Source organism: Penicillium crustosum (genome assembly GCF_028827405.1).
Source record: "Penicillium crustosum strain IBT 35664 chromosome Unknown utg000002l_segment0_segment0, whole genome shotgun sequence".
NCBI lineage: Eukaryota > Fungi > Ascomycota > Eurotiomycetes > Eurotiales > Aspergillaceae > Penicillium > Penicillium crustosum.
This window is the reverse complement of record NW_026623123.1, coordinates 6,225,626-6,252,701: the sequence shown is the minus strand read 5'-3', so window position 1 is coordinate 6,252,701 and position 27,076 is coordinate 6,225,626. Positions and strand designations below refer to the sequence as shown.

Here is a 27,076-nt window from a genome sequence, read left to right as displayed (position 1 = left end):
CTGTCTGGCAATGCAGACTAGGCACCAGCAGCACGTACCCCACAAGCACCCAGGAAGACGTAGTGGACATCCTCTAGAAGATGGATATGGCTCTATCCTTGAAGCTCTATCATGAAGCAGAGAAACCGAATAGATGTTCCGCGTGTGTGCCTCCGTAGGAAAGAAGAATGCAGATCGTGCAAGGCATGTAGGTAATACCATCACTCAAGCCATACAATTAATAATACCAATTAAAAGTGATCCTTTCTGTTAGAAAAGTAAAAGCTCGTTTCCACTACGAATACGCGAAACACCAATTGTAGTAAGGAAGAGAGCAGCGGTTGATACGGTCCAAATTAGGTTTAGTGTACGAAACCTTGACCAAAACAGTTTAGTTTACGGGACTTTAGACCAAAGCGGTTTAGATCATCACGCATATAGATCGTCGACCAGCAAACTATATCTGCACAACGAGGCGCAGACAGTAAGCCCCATACCATTTTCAGAGTATATAACATGCTCAAATTCCTTCAATTCAGTGATATTGACAGTACTAAGAATAATCAGTCTTTCTCTCACCATGGCAAACTCAACACGGTATTACCACTATGACCCTTCTCTTCCTGCCGCTGCAATTTTCGCACTTTTATTCTTGGCGACTACTGTTTTCCACATATACCAAACTACCGCAACCAAGACATGGTTCTTTGTACCGTTCTGCATCGGTGGAGTTTGTGAGTGATCTCTCTCCAATGTCAACACACTCGATTTTGAAATTCATTCTCCATTATTAACACGAAGTCCTTCGATACTTTAGTCGAAACGGTTGGATTCGCTGCTCGTGCCGTCAACGCCCATCAAACTCCAAACTGGACTTTGGTCATTTTTGTGATTCAGTCAATGGGGATCCTTCTCGCCCCCGCTCTGCTGGCCGCTTCGATATACATGGAATTTGGTCTTCTGGTCGACCTTACAGAAGGCGAGAAGTATTCTATTGTCAGAAGAAGCTTGATAACGAAGATATTCGTGACCGGCGATGTTTTATCCTTTTTGTTCCAGGCGATAGGTGAGGGTTATTCTCGGTATACCAACTACAACATGCTAATATTGTATCTAAACTAAAAGGAGGGTCGATCCTCGCCAAGCAGAACCCAAGCAGCGCCAATCTTGGTAAGGCAATTATTGAGGTTGGTCTGTTTTTCCAGATTATTTTCTTCGGGCTTTTTCTCGTGAACGCCATCAATTTCTCTATCAAGCTTCGCAAACAGCTTACAGCAAACCGGAGATCAATGCCGTGGCAAAAACACATGATGACCCTTTTCACGGTCGGAATATTGATTTTTGTCCGTTGCATATACCGTGTGATTGAGTATATGCAGGGACCACAGGGAAACTTGATGATACACGAGATTTATATCTACATTCTGGATGCTGGCTTGATACTAATAGCAATGGTGATTTTCCACCTTTATCATCCTAGCGAGATAAGTTCACTTCTGAGGGGTGGCAAGGTTGCAGTTTTGTTTCGTGTTGAAAACATCGTGCACAAGTACTCTGGCCTTCAGCTAAATACAGCTAGCTCTGATGTTAATCTCAACCGGGATGTTTAACGTGTATCTATCTTTTGGTGGTACCTCACATGGAAGGAAGCGGTGGATTTTCTTGTGCGGTCAATATTTCATGTTTATCAAGTTTAGACTATATCTTTACTCTTTTACTCCTTGATTCAGTCTATCTCTCTGATTGGTAGGGTAGGATATATCCTATAGCATCTCATGATCGAGCGGGCGCTATATTCAAGGCTGAGTATCAATTTAACCTAGATTCTGTTCTATGCAAGATTATAGATTTATAATCAACTGAAAATAGAGCAATCACAGAACTAGCCTGGGAGTGAGAACATATTCAGCGTGTAGGTAATAAATACATAGTATAATCGAAAGAACTAGTGTTGTGTGATAGCTATCAGTACACAGCCAGTGTTATTGCTGGGTCTAGTCCAGACTTCCGGATGTCACAGGTAGATTGTCTAGTAAATATGTAGTCAAGACGACTTTGTCAACTGAGCAATATGAACCGGTTCTGTTGAAATGTCTCATATTTATACCTTTAGCCTAGTATCTCAGGCATTAATTTTATTTCTCTGTTTCACACCCACTTCCCTTCTTCCCTTGCACCTTTGAACTTCAAAGAATGTGGAACCATATCAACTGTTTCTGAGATACAGTGGGTTGAAGGACGTAGGTCTCACCTGCAGAAGGGGGTACGTACAGCTGTTGAGATGATCCAATATCTCGTTGTTTGCAGACTGAGCGCTTGTTTGTCAGGTTCATGGTATAAATGCCCTGCTTTCCCACAGGTTGGATATCCAGATTTCTTCCTCTGCTTCTCCCCTTAGTAGCAGTTCTCCAAGAACACCAACAAACACAGTCCCACACTTGGATTCACATCATTTGTTTTTCCTCTTGCCTTTGCAACTTACCTCCATTTATTCTATTCCATCAGTCAACATAGTTGAACTTCTCCTACTATCACACTTACCACTAAAATGCCTCCCCATGGAAAAATGACTGCCGCACAGCGAGCACTCGGAATCGCTGAGATTGTGGGCCTAATCCTCTCGTTTGTGCGGAGAGACTGGTTCGGACCACGAAAGCGAGATTCCTTGCGTCATTGCGCTCTAGTGAACAAGCTCTGGCTTGTCGAAACGCTTCTTATGATATGGTACGCTGTTGACCTCTCAGTCGAGACCCTCTCTAAGACAGCCGTCGACAGTTTTATGCCAACTTTGTAGTTTCTGGTACTACACGTGTCTTCGATGAGAGGGAACCAGGCCCCGAAGATACTCCATGTGATCTACGCGGGATTGTGTTCCCTAGAATAACTGAGCTTCGTATGTTTGTGACAACACAATATGGAGATATTTCTTTTCCCGACCTACTTTCCAATATGCAATGGCTCTTGAGCCCATGGGGGAGTCGTCACGTACCTCAGCGGAAACATTCAGACTACTCTGAAAGATCAAACCACATGGTACGCAGGTCTATAGCACCCAGGGTTCGTTTCACTAGATTAAAGCTTGAAAGCCTGATTTTGGCCTGATTTACGCCTTAACCATGCCTGATATTAGACCGCTTTTAGGCCTCAATATACACTGTACTGCAAATCATTCGGCATGGAACAACTATTATGCCCGAGATATAGAAGAATGAAGCTTTTGATCCCATGCAAAATTCAAATATCTGCATTTCTAGGGTGGTTTGCTTTGATCCCATACAAAATTCAACGGCAGAACCAGGGTACATTGCTTGATAAGGGATCTGTATTGGTATTTCAGGTATCTTTGTTTTTCTGCCAGGCCAAAATCAGGATTTCAGGCACTATTTCAGTGAAAGACACCTTGAGCGCTATACTTCTGGGTACACATGGTTTGTTCGAAGTGACTCTGCTGAAACGGCCGTTGGAGGAACTTACCGCTCTTCTCTCCGCCTGATGACTACTCTATGTATTTTCTGCTGGCAATATTATTCGCCCGCGCAGTCCACCCGTACTTTAATCTCAAAGCGGTAAGTGTCCTGCCGTCATTTGATCTCCGCGGGCTGCGCGAAAGTTGCTAGAAACAGCTTGATCTGCAATTATGGGAAAAGGTATGTCTTGCGTGAGAGTCTCTCTTTAGATAGATTCAGACTAACTTTATTGACTATAGGAACCGATAAGCTTTACGTATGCGACATCTCCTTCATTTACTACATTCCAATACTCTCACATCGCATCTTGAATCCCCGCTGATAATCGTATTTTCTCTAGATCACACACTCCGAGTGGGCATCCGAAGATGCTTTCTCGGCCAGTGCTGGCGCTGGAGTTTCCAAGGCCAAGAAGGGTGGTCCCCACGCCGCGTTCAAGCGCTTGCCATTCAATTTCTGCTCCCTCTCCCTCCAACCATTTTCACACCCGGTTTGCACACCTACAGGAACACTCTTCGACCTCACGAATATTCTGCCATGGATCAAGAAGCATGGGACCAATCCCGTTGACGGAGCCCCGTTGAAGAGCTCGGACTTGATCAAGTTGACTATCGCAAAGAACGAGGATGGCGATTACGTCGACCCAGTGACCTACAAGATCCTAACGGATAATACACATATTGTCGCATTGCGGAATACAGGGAATGTCTTTTCCTGGGATACGGTGGAGCGACTCAACATCAAGGGAAAATTGTGGCGCGACTTGGTCACGGATGAGGAATTTAGCCGAAAAGATATTATCACCTTGCAGGATCCTCAGAACATCGAGTCGCGTAACCTCAGCTCGTTCAACTACATCAAGGAGGGAGAGACAGGGATTTTGGAGGACCAACAGGCCTCTGGGAGTGTCAACACCAGTGCACTTGGCAGCTCGGCGAAGATCCTGAAAGCGAAAGAGGCGGTTGCAAAGGCACGGTCAGAACGCGCCCAGCAGGCTGGTTCTGCTGCGGCCGGCTCGAAAGCAGTTTCGAAGACTGGAGCTGCAAATGTGGCTTCCAAGTCACAACCGGGAAAGCCAACACCTTACAACGCTGCACGATTCACTACGGGCAAGGCGGCTGCCTCGTTCACTAGCACAGGACTGACACCGCACACGTCTGCCGAGCTAGCGGTATTATCGGAAGAGGAATACATGCTCAAGCGGGGTCGCGTGAAGGCCAAGGCTTACGCGCGCATTGTGACCACCGCCGGGCATCTTAATCTGGAGTTGTATCCCGAGCATGCGCCCAAAGCCGTGTGGAACTTCCTTCAGTTGGCCAAGAAGGGCTACTACACAGATGTGCCATTTCACCGCAATATCAAGGGCTTCATGCTTCAGGGTGGTGATCCAACGGGTACTGGACGAGGCGGCGAGAGCATCTGGGGCAAATACTTTGCAGATGAATTCGAGGGACCTTTGAAGCACGATGCCCGAGGCACGCTGAGCATGGCCAACAAGGGCAAAAACACCAATAGTAGTCAATTGTAAGTGACCACTTGCGATTATCCTGGCTCAATGAGCGCTAACATATAATCCCAGCTTCCTTGCCTATCGAGCCCTACCTCATCTTAACCTCAAGCACACTGTCTTTGGCCGTCTCATCGACGACCCAACCCCTTCATCCACTACTTTGAATAAGCTAGAGATCCACCCGGTGGAACCAAACACGAACCGTCCTACCCCCGATATCCGCATCAAGGAAATCACGGTCTTCGTAGATCCGTTCGAGGATTTCCTAGCTCAGAAGCGCGCCGAGGAAGCGCGGGCCACAGGTGCCACAGGTCCTTCTGCGGAAGAGGCAGATGAGACTGCTCGTCGTACGGAAAATGATCGTGTCACTTGGACTGGAAAGCGAGTCCGCGGTGCTGAAGCGGACTCAACTGGTGACGGTGCCTCGGGTGTTGGAAGGTATTTGAAGGCAGCACTGGCAAACCAGGATGGACAGGAAGAAGATGAAATTGTGGAGTTCCTAGATGAGGAGGTTGTACCTGAGCCCGCTCGTAAAAAGGCCAAGGGGTCTGGAGGTTTTGGAAACTTTAGTTCGTGGTAATAGGTCTAATTTCCAAATTGTTTTTTCCTCCCTCCTTGAGCTTGTACTTTAATATGAATATGCTTGATCACATACTACAAACTTGGATTACACAAACAGATTCCCTTCATAGGTGTTGGCTGTGGGGGGAGAGGAAGGGAGGAAATCACATTTGAACGAGAGGAAAAAAAAAAAAAAAAAAAAACGAGCAAGAGGGGAAGGGAGGCTAAGTTTTTGGGGCTGCATATCATCAGAGGCCTGGGCACCGAAAAACCTGGGCGTTAACAGGGAAGGGGTAGGCGTAAACCCTGATCCACGAGTTACCAAGAAAGACTAGGGTGATCTGCAGAAAGCGATTGGACTTGAGACTTAAAAACATATTCATATGGTGTAAGACTTGTAAGGTTTGATATTTTAAGGTTAAAGTTTCTAGTATACATAGTTAGTCTATATCAAGGGCAATTATCTACTCCCCATATACACAAGTACCTACATTTTAACCAACTAGTTAGTTACATAGTTATGTAGGTACAGGTAGAACGTATATGATGTATCACCTCCACGGGTTCCTCTGCCACTGATTGGTTTTCCCTTTCAAGTCTAGTGCTCACCCCTGTAATTTTTGATAGCCTTTGTTTTGAATCTTCCCCTATCCCCTCCAAATGCATTTATACAATCTGTACAGAGTACCCCCAAGTCACCGCTCTTTTCGTAGATATGAAACCACGCATGTGCTACGATGATGCCGCTTGAGAGAAAAGCGAAGAGATATCTGAAGCCTGAATAGCCAGTTTCTCGACGTTGACATCTTGAGTCATCTCTAACGTTTCCTTGTTAAACATCACGAACCTGACAAGCCTGATTCATTCGATTTTCTGGAAAAAGGGAGCTTTCAATATCTCTTTTCAAATGTCATACAAAAATACTAGTTCCGCTATCATACGTCTTCCACAGCCTAGTCCCACCGTGTTTCCCGAAGAAAATGTTCGCAATGAGGTCGCTACAATGCAATACATTCTTGACCAGACTTCAATCCCGGTTCCTTTTGTCCTTCATTTGGGTATTCGGAAGGACGGCCCTTTGGACCCGGAGTTAGGTTCCTTTATAATCATGGAATACATAGATCATCAAACCAACACGTACGGTACGATGTTCTTAACATTCCAGGTCGCTCATAGGCATACCTGGGAGTTCACATACGCTGTCTCCGTTGAATTCTCCTGCGCGCCACCTTGGTGGCTTCATATTGAAAAGCCCTAATACTGGTCCACGGAATGTGGCCTTGAAGACTGGTGTATGGAGTTCGAGTGTCGACTCGAGACATTCCTAAAAGCTATGGTCAATTGCGAGGGTGAAGCGATCAGGAAGGGTCAACTGAACGATAACCAGAGACTTTCTGGTTCAATGCGATAGAGCTGGAAGAGTGGGCATTTCTAGGTTGCGTACGTTGCGAAGAACGCGTTCGATGCGATATACTGGCAAAAGATCGATAGGCAATTTTGCGGATCAACTATGTGCCCCGACCCTGCCGATGCATGGAAGGAGAGACTTAAGCATATGACTTCCAAGGAGAAATGCGACATGGAACAGGTTGTTCCCTAGCAACTGGAAAACATGGAGTGCAGAGTTTTGGCGTGGGATCCGGACGAATATACACTAGGTCATATAGACATCGCCAAGAAGGCAAGAGAGGGGACTGAGGTTGATCAAAGGGAGGAGACCGTTCATAATGAAATTGATGAAGCAGGTATATCAACGGAGTTTACCAGGTTAGCTGTTTAATAGATGCATGTGGATATATGTCGTACATGAAAGTGGCCACCTTGAAGATAAGCAGAACCAAGATCATAGCGTCATCGACCAAATGCGGAGAGTCAGATATGTGTACTTGAGATAGATCCCCAAGAATCATATACACTACAATATCCTATGAAAACATATGAAATCTATGAAATGCAATAAAATAAGATATATGCAATACCCCATATATCAGATCTAAGATTTCCACCCCGACAGTCTTGGCTCTCTCCGCCCAGTGCCGCGTGAGCCGTCAGCGGAGGTGATTTGGGTGATTTGGACCATATTTTCTTCTTTTACCTTCTTCCACCTTTCATCTTTCAGCTTTTTCACAATCCCATTCTATCAATCCTCGCTGGTAAGTGTGTTCCTTTGATTGATTTCATCTGATACCAATTTCCCTATCCGGTGCCTGGTTGGGAAGTGTTCAGACCATCAGATTGCGCTTATACATGAACCAATGGTGCAAGTGTGCATTGTACCTGTTCGGAAGATTGATGGGTTTCATCTATTTGAATTATTCTGATTGCTCTGATTGGCCTTGTTTTTTTCTTATTTGTGTTTCATGTTTAATGTCTTGGAAAAGAGATCGCTTCCCCTCGTGATCCTACTATGCGGCCCCCCAATTGCTCTGTGCCGCTCACTGCCTAAACCATCTCCCTCTTGTACTTCACTCTTCCTTATATCCCATTCCAGGCACCTTTTGCCTACAAGAGATACTTATCACTGATTTATTCAGCACTTACAGCTTAATTCCTCCCACTTCCGACTCAACCGACCGAATCTCTACGTCAGCCTCACAGCACCCCCTCCGTGCTCGCCCCGCCCATCACTAAACCACCACCCCCGATACACCAATTCCTCTTGAAGGGATACAATCAAGCTGGCAGGAAATAAGCGCCGCAGTTTTTCTTCGCAGGGTGGGTTACTGAGCAGGATGTTCAGTGGCTCCTCAAGCCCACCTAAAGACAGAGTAGACGCACTCCCAGAGGCTGGCCTCGATCCCAACTCCTTGACCCTCCAAACCGATTCCATCGGCACCAGTCCGCGTGAGAAGAGGTTTTCTCCACCCAGCGCTGGATTTTTCAACCGCCGACAAAGTGAAGAACAGGGTACTGCTGGCGACAAGAAACGCAGGAGTAGTACCGTCACCAAAGCGGCCAACTTCTTTAGTAACGCCAAAAGCTCCCTGAGCTTGAACGGCCGGGACAGTTCTGCGATCAGCACCAGTCCCTCGATCGCGGAAAGCCCGCTTCACAAGCTTGGAAAGATGGACCCAGCTCTCAGCGTCCCTCAAGGGTCGTTCAATAATTCCGCCGGTGAATCCGCGCCGACTGCTCGGTCGTCCTTCCGCGTTGGTGTCACTGAAGACCGGAATCGCAAATGTCGCCGGACAATGGAAGATACACATGCCTATCTCTACAATTTCTTGGGCACCCCTTCTCCGACTGCACTGGAGACAAATGGTGCTAGTTCCCCCAAGGGCAGCCCGTCGCAGTCATCAGAGGATTCATCTACTGTGGTAGAAACAGACAATGGCTATTTTGCAATCTTTGATGGGCATGCTGGTACCTTTGCCGCAGAGTGGTGTGGAAAGAAGTTGCATTTGATTCTTGAGGAAGTCATGCGCAAAAGCCCGACTACTCCCGTCCCGGAACTGCTCGATCAGACTTTCACCAGTGTGGACCAGCAGTTGGAGAAATTGCCCGTCAAAAACTCTGGGTGTACAGCCGTCACTGCCGTACTTCGGTGGGAAGATCGTGTACCCAACTCACAGTCGGCCACCGGTTCTTCTGCCCTTGGCCCCGCTTCTGTCGCGGCGACGAAAGCGGACACGAATTCAGAGAATATCGAAACCCCGACTCAAGCTACCGCGGGCGCCGCTGGTGTCCTGCCAAAATTGCAGGATAAGGCTAGTCGGCAACGGGTTTTGTACACAGCCAATGTTGGCGATGCACGCATTGTATTATGTCGTAATGGGAAAGCGCTTCGTTTATCCTATGACCATAAGGGTAGTGATGAAAATGAAGGGAGAAGAGTTGCCAACGCTGGTGGGCTAATCCTGAACAACCGCGTGAATGGAGTTTTAGCCGTCACCCGTGCCTTGGGTGACGCGTACTTGAAAGACCTTGTGACGGGGCATCCCTACACAACAGAGACAGTTATCCAGCCAGATGCTGACGAGTTTATCATCCTGGCCTGCGATGGTGTAAGTTGGGATCTATTCAATATTGATGATACAAGAAAGCTAATTATACTCTAATAGCTCTGGGACGTCTGCAGTGATCAGGAATCTGTCGATCTAATCCGGAACGTTCAAGATGCCCAACATGCCTCAAAGATTCTGGTTGACCATGCACTTGCACGGTTCAGCACCGACAACCTGTCTTGCATGGTGATTCGCCTCGATTCCAACCGTGTGAAGGATCTTATCAACAACAATACCGAACTGATAGGAGTGGACGGGGATCCGCATACAAAGGTAGCCGGGGGCGTGAGTGAAGCCGATAAGATTGTCGAGAAAGCACAGAAGGGCATCATCTCTTCCGGTCTTGCAGATAATCCGGCAGCGGCAGAGAAGGCCAATGAAGAGACTCTTCAGAGAATGGCCAGCAGCAATCACAAACAAGAACCCGGGCCGGAGATGTCAATTAAAGAGGGTAACGACCTTCCCTCCGTGGACATTCTGAGTCCGAATAAGAGCCCGGATAACCCGTCGAGCTCGACTCAGTGATTTTACGACATGTTACGAAGCCGAATCACCATTCTGAAGCCGTGAAAAGCGAATTGATAGAACGTGTCCATTTCTTTCTTTTCGTCCGCTATTTATCTACCTCTGGTGCTTTTGGGAGCAATGTACCCGACCCGGAATATCTTCCGGGGTTTCCCTTCCTGTCGCTTACTTATTACATTGCACATTGGCGTCAATGGTGCACACTGGTTGCCCGTTGGCCTCATTTTTCAACCTTTTGTTTATTACGAGATCAGACTTGGTGGTCTTGATGTCTTTTGTTAGCATAAGTCTTTCTATTATTAGGATATTTGTCCTGAATCTGGCCTCCATGAGAATTGGCCCTTTTGTTGTTTCCCATCCAATTATTGTTCGCATGTTTAAACCGAAGACATGGTATGTATCCGTCTGTTGTATCCGCTGCTGGTGTAGGGTGATTATGATCAGTGATGAGGCGATGGGCAAGATTTACTGTCTTAGAATATAACAGTCGCTTTTTGTTTGCTATGAAATCAAGATCTTGATTGAGAACACTGTAGTCAGACGCCGAAGCCTTTTGTGCTTTTCTATACTCTTTTATAACGTTCATCTAGGAGACAGAAATGATACCAAGAAAGCATGTAAACAAGACCCTAGAAAAGATGTCATAAGAAGAGACCACTTAGAGGTGGCCATACCTTCTTGTGATTTGATATATCTAAAAGTACAATTTATGAATGCTAGGATAAGCTAGACAGAAAGACAAGAGAGAAAATACAAAAATCACCAACCATCAGCCCAAAGCCAGAGGGAAGTGGATATCAACACACACAAAACGTTCCGTCTTGCTTTAGAATGAGCGACGGACAGAAGAGAAAAAATAATCTCAGCGACATGAAACGTCTACGCCTGCTCAAACGAACCATCGGCGATGATGTCCTCGGTAGGAACAGGAAGGTCCTCCTGTCCAATCAAGTGGTTTCGAGTCCAGCGGAGCTGACCATGCTCAATGTAATCGGGCCAGTTCTTCGCGAACTGCGCATCGTATGTATCCTGCCACAAGATCTTGACAGAATGCTCCTGCGGAGCATTGTGATCTGTGCTAATCTCGACCTGCAGCTGCTCCTCGAGCGAGGCAACCTCGCCCGCACGTGCCTGAGCTTTCTCAGCCTCCTGCAGGAGAGCCGCACGCCTGCGCCTACGGGCCTTGAGAGTCTTGTATCCAGACTTGGAGCTCTCCGGGAAACCGTCCACGATATGGTCCCTGTGCTTCTGCAGAACGAAAGCAATGTCGGCAATCGCGGTGGCCTTCTGGTTCATGAGAGCGTAAGCACGCTCCTTCTTCATCATGATCTGGCCCACTCTTCCCATGTTCTCCTTGTCCCATTGCTTCTGGTCCCGTAGGTCTACCGGCCGCTTCGAATCGAGATATTCTTTTGTCACGGTGATCATTTCCTTGGGCGGGGAGAGCTGGCGCAGCAGCGCGAATTGCCGCAGGTGGTTATAGACGTTCAGTCCGACTTGCGCCTCGTTGAAGTGCACGGAAAAGTATGGCACCCACATATCCTTGCGGACTGTGGCGGGGATGGTTTTCTTGCCGTGGTTGACACATTGCTTGAGGAGGTTGGTTTTCTAAAGGGTCCGATAAGTTAGAAAATTGCGATATGACGGGCTACGGCAGAATGGGGGTTTTTTTTCGCTAGAGACCGAAGTTTTCAAAGCCCTTGCCGGTAGAGGAAAGAAACTCACTTCCAGATAGCGAGTCAATGAGTACACGACCTGTTTCGTGCGGATGTTGTTGTACACGAAGATGTTCTTGCCGTGGGTGATGGAGTTCAAGGCCTTCTGTAACCGTCGGCCTTCCTTATCCTGGTGCTCTTTGAATGCATTTGAGCCCGGTACTCGGGGCTTCCCTTGAATTGGTGTTTTCGGATCAATCGGTGGCCGGCGGATGAATTTCGTGGCCGCAAGTGCTGTTGAATCCAGCACTTTCTGGAAAGACTTGGTGTTGGAGGCCATTTCGGCCGGACCGGAGGCTGCGTGCAGTCGATCTGAGAAGAATTGAGGTAGTGGGAGGTGCGGGTTTATTGCATTGGTGGGAGGCGCCAGACAGTGTTGATCGAGAGAGACGGGAGGTCGATTTTTTGACGGGGAACGCTGAGGTCTTGGCGCTTGCTCTCCGCATCATCTCTTATCAGCTCACTACTCTCTTTCTCTCGCCAATTCAATTGCTTTCAACTGCGCTTGGCTTATTATCTGTTTTCTTTAATATGAGCGATCTGGTATATTTGTGATACACTACTTAACCACCGCGCTCCCCCGCAGCGTTGGCGTTATGGATAAGGACACGGAGCATGATATAGGTGCCCGCAGAGAGAGGCCATGGCTCTATGCATGGGTATGTATAAAATATGAAAGAGAGCGAAAGAGAACTCGATGGTACTAGGTGCTGACGAGCTATTAGAACCGTAGGCTTCGGCATCTCCAGGGAATTTCTATACGGAACTTGGTTGTCACGCCTCCCCCGACCCGAACTCGCACCAAGACTATTGATGACGACGATATACCGAATACCTTAAAGACACCCTCGAAGATCCTATCGCAGAATGACAACCACAGCTTGCATCCCTCGCGATCCTTCACTGATCTCAAGTCGCATTCAAGTCAACATGACAATACAAAGGAGCCCACGATGCGTTCATCGCGTCGCAGAAGCACCCTGTTCTGGAACGACCCCAATCCTCGAACCCGACAGGTCAAACTAGAGGATATCACCAACAGTCGCATGGCGGATACATTCTTCTCACTTCATTGCGAGGGTCTTAACGAGCCGGTCTATATTAGTGAAACTGTCGACCGAGCAAACAATCCGAACTTCCGATCTTTCGACTTGAATCTATGCGGTCCATATGTCTCTCGAATGGACGAGTTGACTCTGAAGCTCTGGACAAAGACTGGTGACATGTCTGAGTTTATTCTACTGGTGGAACTACATCTGAATTTGCGATCACTGCAGTTCTTGGGGAAAACACTGGAGAGCTTCCACCAACCACTTCCGGCGAACTCGATCCTTTTTCACTTCCCAGATGGTGTGTATTCCAACCTTACTGACCTTCCGCCGGTCGAAACATCGCTCCAAGCTGCAGGACAGAAAGCTACTGCAGGTGGTACCGCATTGCCCTCCTCATCCTATGACGCGTTGATGAAGTTGGCCAATTTGGACGAGTGTGTACAGGATGCATTGGCGACCAGGGAAAAACTGGAAGCTCAGATTAGTTCAATCCTACAGCAGAACGAGCGCTCACTGAGTGTCGCGAGTGACGCAGCCGCAGCGCAAGAAAAACTAGCTCTTACCAAGCAGTATGTCTCTATGGAGCGCAAGCGAGTCCGCACCGCAGCCAGACGCAAAGAGGAGCTCATTGCCAGTATCAAAGCCCGGAAAGAAGCTATGGAACAAGGCCGTAATGCTCAGGAAAAGACACGCAGTCATCTTCCCGAGGCTCAGGAGAGGTTGGTTTCCAGCGAGCAGTTGCTTGAGCAAAACGAGGAAGACACCAAGGGCCAGCTCCGACGTATTGCTGAAGACCTGCTCACGATCTACCCCATTGAACCCATCCCCGATAAACCCCTGGTCTTCACCATCGCCGGGCTAGCCCTCCCAAACTCAACCTTCGAGGATACCGATCGTGAGGTAGTTGCAGCGGCATTGGGACACACAGCCCACTTGGTCTATCTACTCTCATTCTATCTGTCGGTGCATCTCCCATACTCGATCAACGCGAACGGGTCAACTTCGTTCATACAGGACCCCATCTCTGCGTCACTCCCACAACGCACCTACCCCCTCTATCCGGTGAGTGTGCAGTACCGGTTCGAGTACGCGGTCTTTCTCCTCAACAAAGACATTGAATACATCCTCATTAAGCACGGATTACGCGTCTTGGACATCCGCCACACTCTTCCCAATCTCAAGTATCTTCTTTACGTTCTTACCTCTGGCGACTCAGTGATCCCCGCCCGTAAAGCCGGTGGTGTCCGAGCTCTTGTTGCTGGGCGGTCGACTCCTAACCTGTCACGACGTGGTAGTGTGGACAGTGGTGCATCTGGTGAGCTGGTGCAGCCACGCAAAGCTTGGGAGTCAATGTCCCGGATGAACGTTAGCCTCGCCTCACACAAGGTGACATAGTCCCTGCCGACAAGTAATTTTCTTCCTAATACAGATGGTTTGCAGAGGTTGAATATGCCATTTAAGTGACCATTCGCACCAATTTTGGATTGTGGTATTCCCCTTGGTTTTTTTTCGGCTTTAGAAGTATTGTACATTTACATTGTGAACATCGGCGTTAAATTCTCATATTTTTTGGTACTTAGAATAAAATCTACGTTGTAAATTAATGAAATGTGTATATTTATGTAGGTAGTATTCAAAGATATATATATCCCTAGATTCCTGGTCTTACCCCGCAGAGGTTCTCATTATACAATGAAAACTACCTAATCCAGTGATTGGTGACGGAGAGCAAACTCTGACTTCAATTGATATTTGGAAAGGGATCTCTGCCAATTACAAGTGCAATCCCATCTATATTATCTGCATTCTAATTGTCTTCTGAAGCTGTACTTTTGTCCGAGTTGTCGGAGTAAGTCCCACCGCCTTTCAAGGCTTATCTCGCTTTCCATCGCTTTGTGTCGGGGATTTCCCCATTGTTATCCACGAAATGGGGGACAATAATAGTGTGTACACCAAGGCCGAGTCCGATGCACATCATCGCCGAGGATACCAGGCCTGTGATCCATGTCGCAAACGCAAGGTCAAGTGTGACCTAGGAAGTATGGGCCCATTCCTTACTATTGTTCTATGGCTTGACTTATAAAAAAATGAAGGTGTCGATAATCCTCGCCCCCCACCCTGTGTTCGATGTCGCCGCGAAAGTAAAAGATGTGAATTTTCAGCAACTCGTCGAAAGCGCAAGACCTCCGATGCTGAGGAAGATGAAGTGGAGGCAGCGGCGATCCTCCATCGCGACAAGCGAATGATGATTGGAGAGGTGGCTAAGAATGAAAGTCTAGTCGAAGGACCGCCATTTGCGCCTTCCGATCCACCTCAGTTCAACCATCAAGCCGCGCTTGCCCAACAGAGATGGTCCGAGGCACCTGCACCTGCACCTCCTGAACTTCCTGCACCCCCAGCATCTTCCGCCCAACGGTACATGCCCAGTGTGCCAACATCACGCGCTCCTACATATCCCGTCAGCGAACGGCCCGTGCAACCTAGCTATGGAGGGCCTCCGATGATGAACCGCACTGCGGTGGAGTTGTTGTCTCCTGCAATCACAAACACCCACGACGCTTTGCATCTTCTTTCCGAAGCTGCGGGTAGAACAGAGGATCTCAACCGCCAGAGCCTCGAGAACCGGCTTGCTGCGCGGCAGTCTGTCTCATCTTTCAACTCGGGGCCATCACCTTTACCACAAGGCAGCTCGCCTCGAAGCTTGGGTGGATCCTTTGTGCGGACACCTCGATCAGGAATGTCTATGGGCGGATCTACATACTATCCAGCTGGTGCTTCAGGGCCGGTAGATCCCCAGATCGCCGATCCCGGTCCCCAAAGGGAAAGCCCAGTCAACAACCCTCCCCCAGAGCCGACTTATCTTGACGCAATCCGAGCTTGGTCGCGATTACGATTCGTCCGTGCCGGCTGGCTTACGGTGGAGGAGGGCATGGACTATGTGGAGTATTACTATGAACATCTCGCGCCGATGAGCCCTGTTGTAATCCCGGATTTTTCTAATCCTTCTACACATCGCACATTACTTACCGATGAGCCGGTATTGGCGGTTACAATTCTCACTATCGCGTCTAGGCACTTGAAACCCAAGGGCGAGGGGGCTAATACGCGGGCATTTTATATCCACGACCGTCTCTGGGCATATCTGCGCAGCATGATAGAACGTCTATTCTGGGGTCAAGAAAAATTCGACGCTGGAACGTCGGGCATTGGCCGACCTCGATCGCTTGACTTGAGTTCATCAATGTCAGGAAAGGGCAGCGTGGGTGGTCAATTGAGGTCGTTGGGCACTGTAGAAGCTATGCTACTTCTTACAGAGTGGCACCCACGAAACCTGCACTTTCCACCGGGTGACGATGAAAACTCTCTTTTGGATACAGACCCCCAGACACACAGTCGGGCCGACAACCCCTTGGATCACGACGGCGAGCATACTAGCAAAGGCTCAGAGGGAAGGGTCGCGTTTCAGAAATGGCTGGAACCGGCTTGGCGATCGGACCGGATGTCATGGATGTTACTGAGTACAGCGCAAGCTCTGGCTTTTGAACTTGGCGTCTTCGACCCTAAAGGAGATGCTAAGGTGGCCAACGAGCCGCTATCTGAGCAAACTCGGAAACGTCGACTACGACGTCTGATTCTTGTGTTTATTACACACAGCAGTGGACGTCTAGGGATTCCTTCCATGCTCCCATTGCCTCAATGGGGGCAGGATATCACGCCAACGTCCGCTGATGCAAATGATGCGGATGCCAACCTTGATCGGATGCAGGATTGCTGGATCAGTATTTCGAAAATTGTCTATCAAGCCAATCATTTATTGTTTGCATCTAGTGATCAGACGATGGATTTGATTAGGAGTGGGAGATACCGTGAGCAGATCGACCGCTTCCAACCGTATCTACGGGATTTCCGGCAGCAGCTGGACAGTGTTAATCGTAAGTCAATTGGTTGTTGGCTATGGATAGCAAGGCTAACGGAAAGCAGTCTCACCGGCTATGCGCAGCGTTTTGCTGATTGAGCTTGAGTACACCCGTAAGTTGACACAGCTTGATTTGCGGAAGGATAATCTCTAATATGGAATCAGGTCTCTATATAAACTCCCTTGCTCTACAAGCGGTCGTCGATCGATGGACTACCATGTCCAATGAGTCCGCTCAGAATCAGAGCCAGACTCAGAATGGCCAACCAGCATCGGGGCCGTCTAATAGCAGCAACAGCTGGTTCCAAACGTTGAATGAGCTCTATCGTGTCAATGAGCATTATATCCAGGAAGTCATCGATTCCTCGCGCAAAATTCTGCAGACAGTATTGGACGGCCTCGTCCCCGAAGGTCGTCTCAGACATGCACCCATTCGAACATTTTTCCGAATCTTGTCTGGAATGATCTTCATCTTAAAGGTATGGTCTTTGGCGGCAACCGTGGCAAGCATAATACTAACTAGTCATAGACTTTCACACTGGGAGCTAGAGAAGACGATGTGCGAGTCTCTCTAGACCTGCAGGATCGGACGGTAGAGGCACTACGCAATTATGTCGTGGATGACGTGCATCTCAGCAACACGGTAGCACGGCTTCTTGAGCTTCTCACCAGCAGCATCCGGACGCGCTTCCTGCGTTTTGCACCACATGACCGGGGTGCAGACGGAGAGGGACATGACCGCACCTCGGTCCCCGACTCTCGGACTCATTCACCATCGCGCGAGCACTCAACAACTCGTCGTGACGGCCCGAGTACACCCTGGTCCGCTAGCCAGGGTCATGATGCGACGTCAGCGGGTCTAGGATATGCGGATACTCCTGCCGCAGGCCACCCGATGGGGTCAGGACATGATCCACTGGCGAACATCCCTGCCCAGCCGATCAACTCATCCAACCTCAACGTATCCTTCATGCCGCCTCCACCGTCCGTGTATCACAACTACTACGACTCGAACTCGACATTCCCTGCCAATGATATAGAGAGATCATCGCCAAACCATGTCGCCTCATCACAGAGCATGGGCGACGGTCACCATCCTACCTCCGGCGCGCTCCCGGATTGGTTTGCCCTGCCTCTTGATCAATTCTTCAATAGCTCCACAGGAGTGGTTGACCAGGGCCTTGGTGGGACTGGACCCATGCTTGGCGAATTTGACATGCTCGAGGTCCTCCTCAATGAGGGGTATGATGGAAACACTAACGGCGAGGGTGAGACTGGGGCCGGGTTATCGTCCCAATATCTCTGACGAAAATAATGATTATGAATAATTCGGCATTATCTTTGATGTCTTTTATCTTTTACGCTCTGGTGGAGTTTTTTTTATTTTTATTTATAGGTGTCTAGCTTATGGTCTGTACCTTTTTCTATTTTTCCGTTGAAATTATATACCCCTGCGGGATCCGCTCGGCATTTCTTCTACGATATCGTTCATATTCGTAAGATTGAAATTCATGGTCTGACAAAATCGATGGTGTTATCATTGCAGCCCATTGTCTATTTCTCCATATGGCGAATCACTATAACTATCCGCCGGTGTCCGTCGGGGTGATATTAGATTGCGGGGTCTCGGGTTTCATGCAGAAATAAGTTCTATTAATCTTTTTTTTCACATGGTATATCAGTCTCTTGGACCGCGGAGGGTTGAAGCTTTCGGGTGGCGTTGGCTTTAGAACAGTCCTGAAGATGTGTGAATAACCCTGGAGAGTAAATATACTAATATAATACTTACATATTATGTTGTATGTACTCCATAGATAAAGGTGATTGCCGTATTGGGTTATTATGTCTTAGTTCATCCTCATATGAAGAATTGACCAAATGAGAGTATCACTTCGCACTCCATAAGCAGCAATGCAATTCCATCGGTACCCGTCGGCACTCAATTATCTCTGCCACCTATGTTGTAGGGTCTGGTGTTGGCTACTGCTGATCCTACGCCCACGATGAACTGATCGCCCATATCGACGGCTGCTAGATCCTTCGATTCCTTCTGCGCAGGCGATAAGAGCCTCTATTTGGTCATCCTCCGCGAGGGGTCACATCATCCGACATGGACTGGAAAGTTAATGTTCATGTAGGGATTGGGAGAGCATGCAATGCAGGGACGGATGCCCGTCGGAGATTGTACCTGTTACTTTCGTTTTGGTTGAGAGCTAGCAGAGCTAGCAGAGCTAGAATCCCGGCGACAACCCTTCTCGACACAAGCTTGAACCTAAAGGGTTCACTCACCGAATGTCTCATCCAATGAGGCCACTAATTTACCTCAATGAAGCGATGTGACCTTGTTTGTACTTTGGGGCTGATGATTGGTTGACGTGGAGATAACGGGCGATGATCGTCAGGGCGCTCGCTAGTCTCAATGGGCCTGAACAATCAGAACAATCACTCCATGCAGCGTGACTATGTCGAAGGACAATCTATTACACTCTACTCCGTACTCCGTACTTCCTACTCGCTATCGGTTAACCCAATGAGTAACCTATTTCCCTCTTACACAAGGGTCGCCAAGTATGGCGATCGACCAGTCTTCATCCAATGAGTACCAAGACACAGACTTCCAAGACAGCGCCTTGTCTTGGCCGGACTTCTCCGTTTTACCTAGATAGCTTGTCATGACCAAGCTCCCTGGGCACTCTTGCTTGTGTCCACATTTCATATCGTTGTCTGCGCTCGTGCGCTGGCCGCGCTAGTCCTCTCAGGTCCATTTGATACCATCTAGCTTTTTGAGACCCTGTCGATATGTGCTTTTTTGCCTTGACCCCTCAATCGCCCGCTTGGCGGACTCCGTCGCGCTATCCTGGATGGCCGATGGCTTCCGTGACGATCTCCATGTTTCCCCTCGACTTGACTGCATTCTGATGGATCGTCATGTTTCCTTCCTAGAAGGGCATCCACCACCTTCTCCTGGATGTTGCGATAGTCAGCCCTGTTGATGTCTTCTACTCTCGGACGCCGGCGGATGGAATATACCAGAAAAGCTATAAAGGAGGCCTTCCCTCCAGCTGTTTATGGAATCCATCCTCTCCAGCATCGCCTTCATTCCCCATCAGATCTATCCATCCTTCGATAGATTCATCACTATGGTTGTCTTCAGCAAAGTTACCGCCGGCCTCGCCTGCTTTTCGGCCGTTGCCTCAGCTGCCGCTGTGCCCGTCAAGAGCCCTCGCGCTGGATTCACTGTGAACCAGGTACAGAAGACTACTACCGGCACCAAGACTGTCAACTTGCCTGGTCTGTACGCCAATGCACTGGCCAAGTACGGTGCTACTGTGCCTGCCAATGTCCATGCCGCTGCCGTTAGCGGCTCTGCCATTACTACGCCCGAGGACAACGACGTCGAGTACCTCACTCCCGTCAAGGTTGGCGACACCACCTTGAACCTGGACTTCGATACTGGCTCTGCTGATCTGTAAGTTGGATTGAAATGACATGACCGGTTAGCGCGCGCAGCAACTGACAGTTCATATAGCTGGGTCTTCTCCAGCGAGCTCCCCTCTTCGGAACAGAGTGGCCACTCTGTCTACAAGGTTGGCGCCACCGGCAAGAAGCTGACGGGTGCTACCTGGGATATCTCATACGGTGATGGCAGCGGTGCCAGTGGTGATGTTTACAAGGACACCGTCGTCGTTGGCGGAGTCAAGGCCACTAGCCAGGCTGTTGAGGCTGCCAAGAAGATTAGCCAGCAGTTCGTGGAGGACAAGAACAATGATGGCCTCCTGGGTCTGGCTTTCAGCTCCATCAACACTGTCAGCCCCAACCCTCAGACAACCTTCTTCGACACCGTCAAGGACGATCTCGACAAGCCTCTGTTCGCTGTGACTCTGAAGCACGGTGCCCCTGGCACCTATGACTTCGGCTTCATTGACGACGAGAAGTTCACCGGATCTGTCGCCTACACTGATGTTGACGACTCCGATGGATTCTGGTCCTTCACCGCCGACAGCCACAAGATCGGCTCTGGTTCTGCTGGCGGCTCTATCACTGGAATTGCTGGTGAGTTTATCCTTTTCCTTGTGTGGAAATTCATGCTTTTGTTCAGAACTGATCTCTTGAAATCATATAGATACTGGCACCACCCTTCTCCTGCTCCCCGACTCTGTTGTCTCCGCCTACTACCGCAAGGTTACTGGAGCCCAGAACAGCCAGACCCAGGGTGGCTACATCTTCCCTTGCTCTGCTGATCTGCCTGACTTCACTGTCACCATTGGTGACTATGATGCCGTTGTTCCCGGAAAGCACATCAACTACGCCCCCGTCAGCACTGGCAGCTCCAACTGCTTCGGTGGTATCCAGAGCAACTCTGGCCTTGGCTTCTCCATCTTCGGTGATATCTTCCTCAAGAGCCAGTACGTCGTTTTCGACTCCGAGGGACCTCGCCTTGGCTTCGCAGCCCAGGCATAAATCTCTTAATGAGATGGTACCCATGGGAAATCAGTAACTCCTGTGATGAATCTTGTACAGACAGTGAAAGAGTGATGCGATACATGGATGATGGATATGTTGGATTTCGATCAACGAGTCGACATAGTGGATTTTGGCCCTTGATTTAGTTGAACTTGTTACATATGAATATAATGGGCATGCATATATGAAGTGGGATATAAAAAGAGTGTAGAGCTTTAGATCTTGTAGTGCGATTAGCGTCAGGATATTTGTGGAGGAGCCAATGCCGAGCCTTGAAATGGGCGGAGCATCCCTCTAGATTTCCACCTTTAATTCTTCAATGCTGCTTTAGATTATCTCCTTTTTTTCCCTTATGATCTTAACTTTTTTCTCATAGAGTTGGACAAAACAGAAAAATATTTCTCGTCTCGTGCCCCCTACCTAATCTCACACCGCCGTCGTTATTCCTCCAATTCCCGCCTCCCGACATTAATCGCCCCCCCGGTCATCGGACTCGCAACGTCTGTACGAGATCAAAAGTCAAGAATGGAAGTCTAAACAGTGAAGGGTCTTGTGTCACGGGCGCATCGGTGGAAATCGCGCGGTATATGAACTGTTTCAGGGACGGCGATTCAAGGCCGTTCATATTCGAGTCCGACCATGGAAAATGACTTCCACTTGCTTCCCCGCCAGATCTGGGCGAATCCAACACCGACTACGACGAGGACTTATTCACCCGGTTGTACGCCTGTTGTCTTGCCCAGTAATGGTATGTGATTCCTCCCCTTTCCCTGGACGACTTGGTCGTTGGGCCGCAGGCTGCAGGCCGCCGGTCGCAGACTTGGTGTCGCCCCCTCCTAGAACTGTGTCTAATTGCGAGTTTCCAATTCTTTATAGGACTCGTATATCTCAATAAATCATATGCTATTACTCTCACTGAAAACGCCATATTCGAACCTGTCTGCACAGGCTCCCCAACCGACGAGGTTCACATCTCCGCCGTCCTCGATACCCGCGATCCATTCTATTCCTCCATTACTCCACAGCTATATGCCATCGGCTGCGCAACTGTCGTTAGCTATCTCCTCGTCATAATCCTTCTCATTACACCGCGAACATTCTACGTTGGCGGCCCCGGTGGCGGCGCCAATTTCCTCGGCCGCCATGGGATGATCAGCGGCTCATACAGCGGGAACTCGTCGGTTGTCGGAGTCGGTGGACGACCATGGCTGCAGAAAGTGGCTGCGATCTTGGTTGCGATCTCGTTGACTATCGCCACGGTCGATTCCTTCCGAGTCGCCGAGCGGCAGTATGACTACGGGTACTCCGATGCAGAGGCGCTTTCCCAGGAGGTTATTGACGGAATGGAAATTCGTATAGTGCGCGTCATATCGAGCACGTTCTTGTGGCTTGCGCAGGTCCAGACGTTGATTCGATTGTTCCCGCGACATAAGGAAAAAGTTATGATCAAATGGGCTGGATTTGCGTTGATTGTGTTGGATACGACCTTTAGTATCTTGGATAATTTCTGGGCGAGGAACTCTCCAACACGACCCAGGCTATACGAGGATGCCATTCCTGCTTTGAGTTACTTGTTCGAGTTGTCACTTAACCTTCTCTATGCCGCTTGGGTGATCTTCTACTCGATATCTAAGCACCGATACGCGTTTTTCCACCCGAAGATGCGGAATATCTGCTTGGTGGCTCTTCTTTCGCTATGTGCCATTCTGATACCCGTCGTCTTTTTTGTTTTGGATATTGCCAAGCCGGAAATTGCTGGCTGGGGTACCTATATTCGATGGGTTGGTTCTGCCGCGGCCAGTGTGGTGGTTTGGGAGTGGGTGGAACGCATTGAAGCGCTGGAACGAGATGAAACCAAAGACGGAATTCTTGGGCGAGAAGTTTTCGACGGCGATGAAATGCTTGAAGTCACTCCGTCTGAGGAAGTCGACTGGCCACGTTTCACGGGCCAAGGACACGACCAAGGTGGAGGCAATGGCGCATCGTCTGGATGGGGCGGCGTGATGGGTTTGGCCCATCGACCTCTACGAGCCCGGGCTGGATTACCTCGCGGCAATCGAAACAAAAGAGCTGCACCACCACCAAACAACCACGCTGCTACGTCGGCCCCCGGAACCCAAACGATAACCGGCCTACTCCACCTCCAGCGGCGATCACACCGATCAGCCGTGCCGATACTACTAGTGCAACAAGCACAGTGTATAATGTCCGGTATCATTCAGTGGCTAGTCCTACACCTCCTGCTGCAATGCCAAATATGCACGAGGAAGAGGAATTGGACGAAGATAAGGAACTGGAAGGCAGGGAGCCACATACTCCTAATCCAAATGGTCATGCTCTTTCTGTTCAAAACACCCGAGAGCAGTCACCGCAGATTGTCCAGGCCGATCCGCGATGGCATGTGCTCCTGCACCCATTCAAGAGGCGACGTGCATCTCTACCGAAAGAAGTGGCGTCTGCACAAGCCGGGGAAGAATTCTCAGAACATCGAGCATCTGCAGCAGCAGAAGAGGCCGAGGCAGAAGCAAATTCTGCCCGGTCTCGAGCCGATCACTTCTTTTCTCTCCATCGGAAAGCTCGACTGGGCACTGGACCACAAAATGCCGACGGCCCATTACCAGTCACTGTTATTCCAGCACGTCGTCGCGGCCAACACACATGGTCACCACAAAATCGGCTGTTGGAGGACACCCGGCCACCTGGAGAGAGTCGACCGATCCAACCCGTTCAACATCACGAGACATCCTCCAATCGTCCCAACTTACCTGTGCGGGTGATCCCTTCTCGACCACAAGCGTCGGCTCCATGGACGGAGGCAGACGTAGAGCGAGGAGGTGGAGACTATGTCCTACACTATGACCCGGAAGCCGCGGCGCTGGTCAACGAGGACATCAGCCATTTGGATCGCAATGATCGCCATGATCATGTCACAGATTACGACCAACAAAGTTGGACAGATACGACATACTCGGAAGAAAGAAACGATGTGTCAGCGGAACCTACTCGGCCACCCGATGCCGAATCTCACGCAGAGCACAGACCTTCCAACGAACAGCATGGCTCTTCATAAAACGCCACTTTCGGGCATAACTTTTGTGAGATGCCACATATTTTGGGCACATGGCTGATTGAGGCTAAGCAGATGAACCCCTGACAAACAGTCATCTTTGGTCATTGTTACCCAATTTTGGTCATTTTCATTTTCATTGGGATTGGAGTATATGGATTTGATATTATTTGGAAAGGTGTTGGAGGATTTCAACATCTTAGAAAGATACCCATTATAATTTTGAGATTGAATATAATATTGCACCTTGCATACCCAAGGACTATGTACTCTGTATAGGCTTCTTTTAGTTTCTTTAGTACTTTTAGGGGGGGTGACAATCAGCGATCTCCCTTTGGTTCCTAGTGGCTTACCAAGAGGCTTACAAAAAAGTGGAGACGAAATTTCACTCGGAAACTCACTATCCCGGTGCCTTCTCCCCCATATTCTTTATATCCTTATGTGACACCTTACATTAGACGTCGCATCATGGCGACCGTCAATAGAAATATGTTCGGAGCGAGCATAACTGAACCACCTGGAGGTGCCCAGTTGATGGTTCTGCCGTTGAATCTCATCGCGGAGATTGTGTCACATGTGAGAGGAAGCTCCGCACATCGCATTTCCACACATCTAACCATGTCGTAGGTCGACGACACAGGGGACCTCGCCCGGCTATGTCGAACATGTCGGGTCCTCAATTATATGGCGCTGCCGCAGCTATACCGGAGCCTAACACTGACTTCCTACGACAAGATTCGCTATCGAGATGAACGACCAGAAGGAATCGGGAGCGCCAGTCCCTTCACGATGGGATTGAATGCGATTATTACACGATCTTATGCGACCTTAGTACGATCAATTACACTACGCGGGGAATGGAAGGAACATGAGCTGGAGGAGCATGCCCGAGTGGGCCGGGTGCCCGACGCATCGATGTTGTTGAACATCGCCGCCCGCGCTGCGGTCGATCGCATGACTAATCTGGAAAGCTTCCATTGGGAACTGAACACCAAAATGCTCGACACGGTTTATATCGGCTTAACACAGCTGCCGAAGCTCACATCCCTGACGATCCGGTTTCCGTCCAGTCGTCATCCACAGCCCACTTTCGTGATTCCGGGCATGCCCCATTTGCGATGTCTGAAAATCACCGATATAGACCCGCTTTGCTACCCCGATGATATTGCGACTCTTCTTTATAAAAGTAGGAAATTGCGCGAATTGAAATTACATTGGTCGCCACGGATGCGAGATGCACATGAGCCTAGCGTCTCGCTGCATGATTACTTCCGCAAGCTGATCGCAAGCAAGCAGCCCATGGCGGTTAAGAAGATGTCGTTCCAGAATCTATATGCCTTCCACACTGAAGATTTCAACTTCGCTTTTGATCCGACTACCGTCGAAGATGTTACATTCCTCAGTGGTGTTGAGGGTTCTAGTCTGGTCAACACATTTGTCGAGAGCAGCTGGCCAACAGTCCCGCCCCATGCCAAGCTCCGCATGAAATCCGTTCGGCTGGATGCCGTGTCAAAACGGAACTCGGAGTTCATCGGGAATTTCTCTGGACTCGAGCGCCTATACTTGGTCAATGTTACATCGGAATCAAGCGACTTGCTCAATTCCCCACGACCTGGCGGAGGCGCGGTCTCATCCGCGCTCACGCCCCCAACATCCGAGCACCATTTGTCTGGTGCGCCCAGTGGGAACGCAACCAATTCGCCTATCACTTCTGCTTCTCCAGCTAGCCAGCTCAATGCTATAGCTAACGTACGAGACCTCTACCTATCACACATTACCACAAATCATGGCGCGACATTGCGCCACCTCCTTCTCCCCTCAAAATGGCCTCTCTCCACCGGGATGATCGCGCGACTCGTCCACAGCTGTCCGAACTTGGAACAGCTCGCCCTCGCCACCGAATTTGCCAGCATGGAATCACTGGGTCTACTTATACCCTTCCTCCGGAAATTGAAAGCAATCCGACTCCTCATACCCCAAAATTCCGGACAGTCTTCAAATGGACCTGCGAGTTCTGCACTAAAGCTATCCCCACCTTCACGAGTAACATCAGGGTTTGATGCAATCAAAGTGATGGAAGAGGCATTCGCGAATGCGAGGACTCTCGCGGAAGTGGTAGACATCGACGACTCGATCCTGACCGAGATGTTAAGTTACGACCTCGGCAACAAGCAAGTCTACGGAAACGTCAAACTCATCAGCATGGGCTGGAAAGCCTGGGAACTGCGGGACTTCTACAAAGACCCCATCCCACCTGGGCCCAATAAAGAATCCCCATCACCAACAAATGGCGATAATGCATCCCCAGATACAACCACATATAGTCCCGCTCCCACGCAGGGTACCAGCGGCGCTGGACTCTGCACTCCATACCAGCCTGTCGTCGCCCGTAAGTCACCCGATACACAGACAACACATATATCTTCTTGGTCAAATCCACTTGGCACACGACTCGGCACCTTGCCGCCGTCAACATTGGGGAAACGATCACGCGATCGAGATGAGAGCGAAACTCCCAGACCCCCCCACCTGCGGGTATATCGATAGACGTGAAGACGGTGAGGATGCTGCGGCTTTCCGCGCTGCATGCTACCCGTACACCTTAACCGATGATGGGTTTGTGTGGAGGCGGCGTACGCGGCGGGTAGGATGGGAGGTTCTGCAGCACTGGGAGGTGTGGGCGTTGGATGCGCAGGAGATTTGAGATGGTTGTCATTTTACATTCTCGCGTCATGATACAAAGGAGTTTGGCATGCCAATAAGCGGTATTGGCTTTTTACCCCAAGGCCTGGGGGTTCGGCGGTGGTTTTTAGTTT

General features: G+C 49.3%; 10 protein-coding genes across 10 annotated transcripts; 9 read left to right on the top strand and 1 right to left on the bottom strand.

The window, feature by feature from the left end:
* Positions 1 to 559: 559 nt before the first annotated feature.
* On the top strand, positions 560 to 1,589 carry N7487_005880 (RTA1 domain-containing protein; the record flags this gene model as incomplete). The annotated part of the gene is made up of 3 exons (XM_056873627.1): positions 560 to 713; positions 797 to 1,045; positions 1,105 to 1,589. The coding sequence occupies 3 exons, from the start codon at positions 560 to 562 to the stop codon at positions 1,587 to 1,589; spliced, it is 888 nt and encodes a 295-aa protein (XP_056731347.1).
* A 938-nt stretch (positions 1,590 to 2,527) lies between these two features.
* Positions 2,528 to 2,773, top strand: N7487_005879 (uncharacterized protein; the record flags this gene model as incomplete). Its single annotated transcript, XM_056873626.1, has 1 exon — positions 2,528 to 2,773. One exon carries the CDS (start codon positions 2,528 to 2,530, stop codon positions 2,771 to 2,773), a length of 246 nt encoding a protein of 81 aa, XP_056731346.1.
* An 843-nt stretch (positions 2,774 to 3,616) lies between these two features.
* On the top strand, positions 3,617 to 5,536 carry N7487_005878 (PPIL2 family peptidylprolyl isomerase; the record flags this gene model as incomplete). The annotated part of the gene is made up of 4 exons (XM_056873625.1): positions 3,617 to 3,626; positions 3,686 to 3,702; positions 3,787 to 4,970; positions 5,026 to 5,536. The coding sequence occupies 4 exons, from the start codon at positions 3,617 to 3,619 to the stop codon at positions 5,534 to 5,536; spliced, it is 1,722 nt and encodes a 573-aa protein (XP_056731345.1).
* A 2,713-nt stretch (positions 5,537 to 8,249) lies between these two features.
* On the top strand, positions 8,250 to 10,046 carry ptcG (type 2C protein phosphatase PTC1; the record flags this gene model as incomplete). The annotated part of the gene is made up of 2 exons (XM_056873624.1): positions 8,250 to 9,521; positions 9,579 to 10,046. 2 exons carry the CDS (start codon positions 8,250 to 8,252, stop codon positions 10,044 to 10,046), a joined length of 1,740 nt encoding a protein of 579 aa, XP_056731344.1.
* An 879-nt stretch (positions 10,047 to 10,925) lies between these two features.
* N7487_005876 (mitochondrial 54S ribosomal protein mL67) lies at positions 10,926 to 12,041 on the bottom strand (the record flags this gene model as incomplete). The annotated part of the gene is made up of 2 exons (XM_056873623.1): positions 10,926 to 11,654; positions 11,772 to 12,041. The coding sequence occupies 2 exons, from the start codon at positions 12,039 to 12,041 to the stop codon at positions 10,926 to 10,928; spliced, it is 999 nt and encodes a 332-aa protein (XP_056731343.1).
* Positions 12,042 to 12,357: 316 nt separating this feature from the next.
* N7487_005875 (putative UV radiation resistance protein (UVRAG)) lies at positions 12,358 to 14,208 on the top strand (the record flags this gene model as incomplete). Its single annotated transcript, XM_056873622.1, has 2 exons — positions 12,358 to 12,420; positions 12,487 to 14,208. 2 exons carry the CDS (start codon positions 12,358 to 12,360, stop codon positions 14,206 to 14,208), a joined length of 1,785 nt encoding a protein of 594 aa, XP_056731342.1.
* A 532-nt stretch (positions 14,209 to 14,740) lies between these two features.
* N7487_005874 (Zn(II)2Cys6 transcription factor domain-containing protein) lies at positions 14,741 to 18,035 on the top strand (the record flags this gene model as incomplete). The annotated part of the gene is made up of 5 exons (XM_056873621.1): positions 14,741 to 14,852; positions 14,907 to 16,745; positions 16,795 to 16,842; positions 16,895 to 17,208; positions 17,259 to 18,035. The coding sequence occupies 5 exons, from the start codon at positions 14,741 to 14,743 to the stop codon at positions 18,033 to 18,035; spliced, it is 3,090 nt and encodes a 1,029-aa protein (XP_056731341.1).
* Positions 18,036 to 19,869: 1,834 nt separating this feature from the next.
* On the top strand, positions 19,870 to 21,206 carry N7487_005873 (pepsin-like aspartic protease; the record flags this gene model as incomplete). Its single annotated transcript, XM_056873620.1, has 3 exons — positions 19,870 to 20,198; positions 20,259 to 20,782; positions 20,853 to 21,206. The coding sequence occupies 3 exons, from the start codon at positions 19,870 to 19,872 to the stop codon at positions 21,188 to 21,190; spliced, it is 1,191 nt and encodes a 396-aa protein (XP_056731340.1). The 3' UTR covers positions 21,191 to 21,206.
* Positions 21,207 to 21,832: 626 nt separating this feature from the next.
* Positions 21,833 to 24,263, top strand: N7487_005872 (PalH/RIM21 family protein; the record flags this gene model as incomplete). Its single annotated transcript, XM_056873619.1, has 3 exons — positions 21,833 to 21,941; positions 22,070 to 23,294; positions 23,360 to 24,263. 3 exons carry the CDS (start codon positions 21,833 to 21,835, stop codon positions 24,261 to 24,263), a joined length of 2,238 nt encoding a protein of 745 aa, XP_056731339.1.
* A 465-nt stretch (positions 24,264 to 24,728) lies between these two features.
* Positions 24,729 to 26,964, top strand: N7487_005871 (uncharacterized protein; the record flags this gene model as incomplete). Its single annotated transcript, XM_056873618.1, has 3 exons — positions 24,729 to 24,836; positions 24,888 to 26,649; positions 26,780 to 26,964. 3 exons carry the CDS (start codon positions 24,729 to 24,731, stop codon positions 26,962 to 26,964), a joined length of 2,055 nt encoding a protein of 684 aa, XP_056731338.1.
* Positions 26,965 to 27,076: the final 112 nt, after the last annotated feature.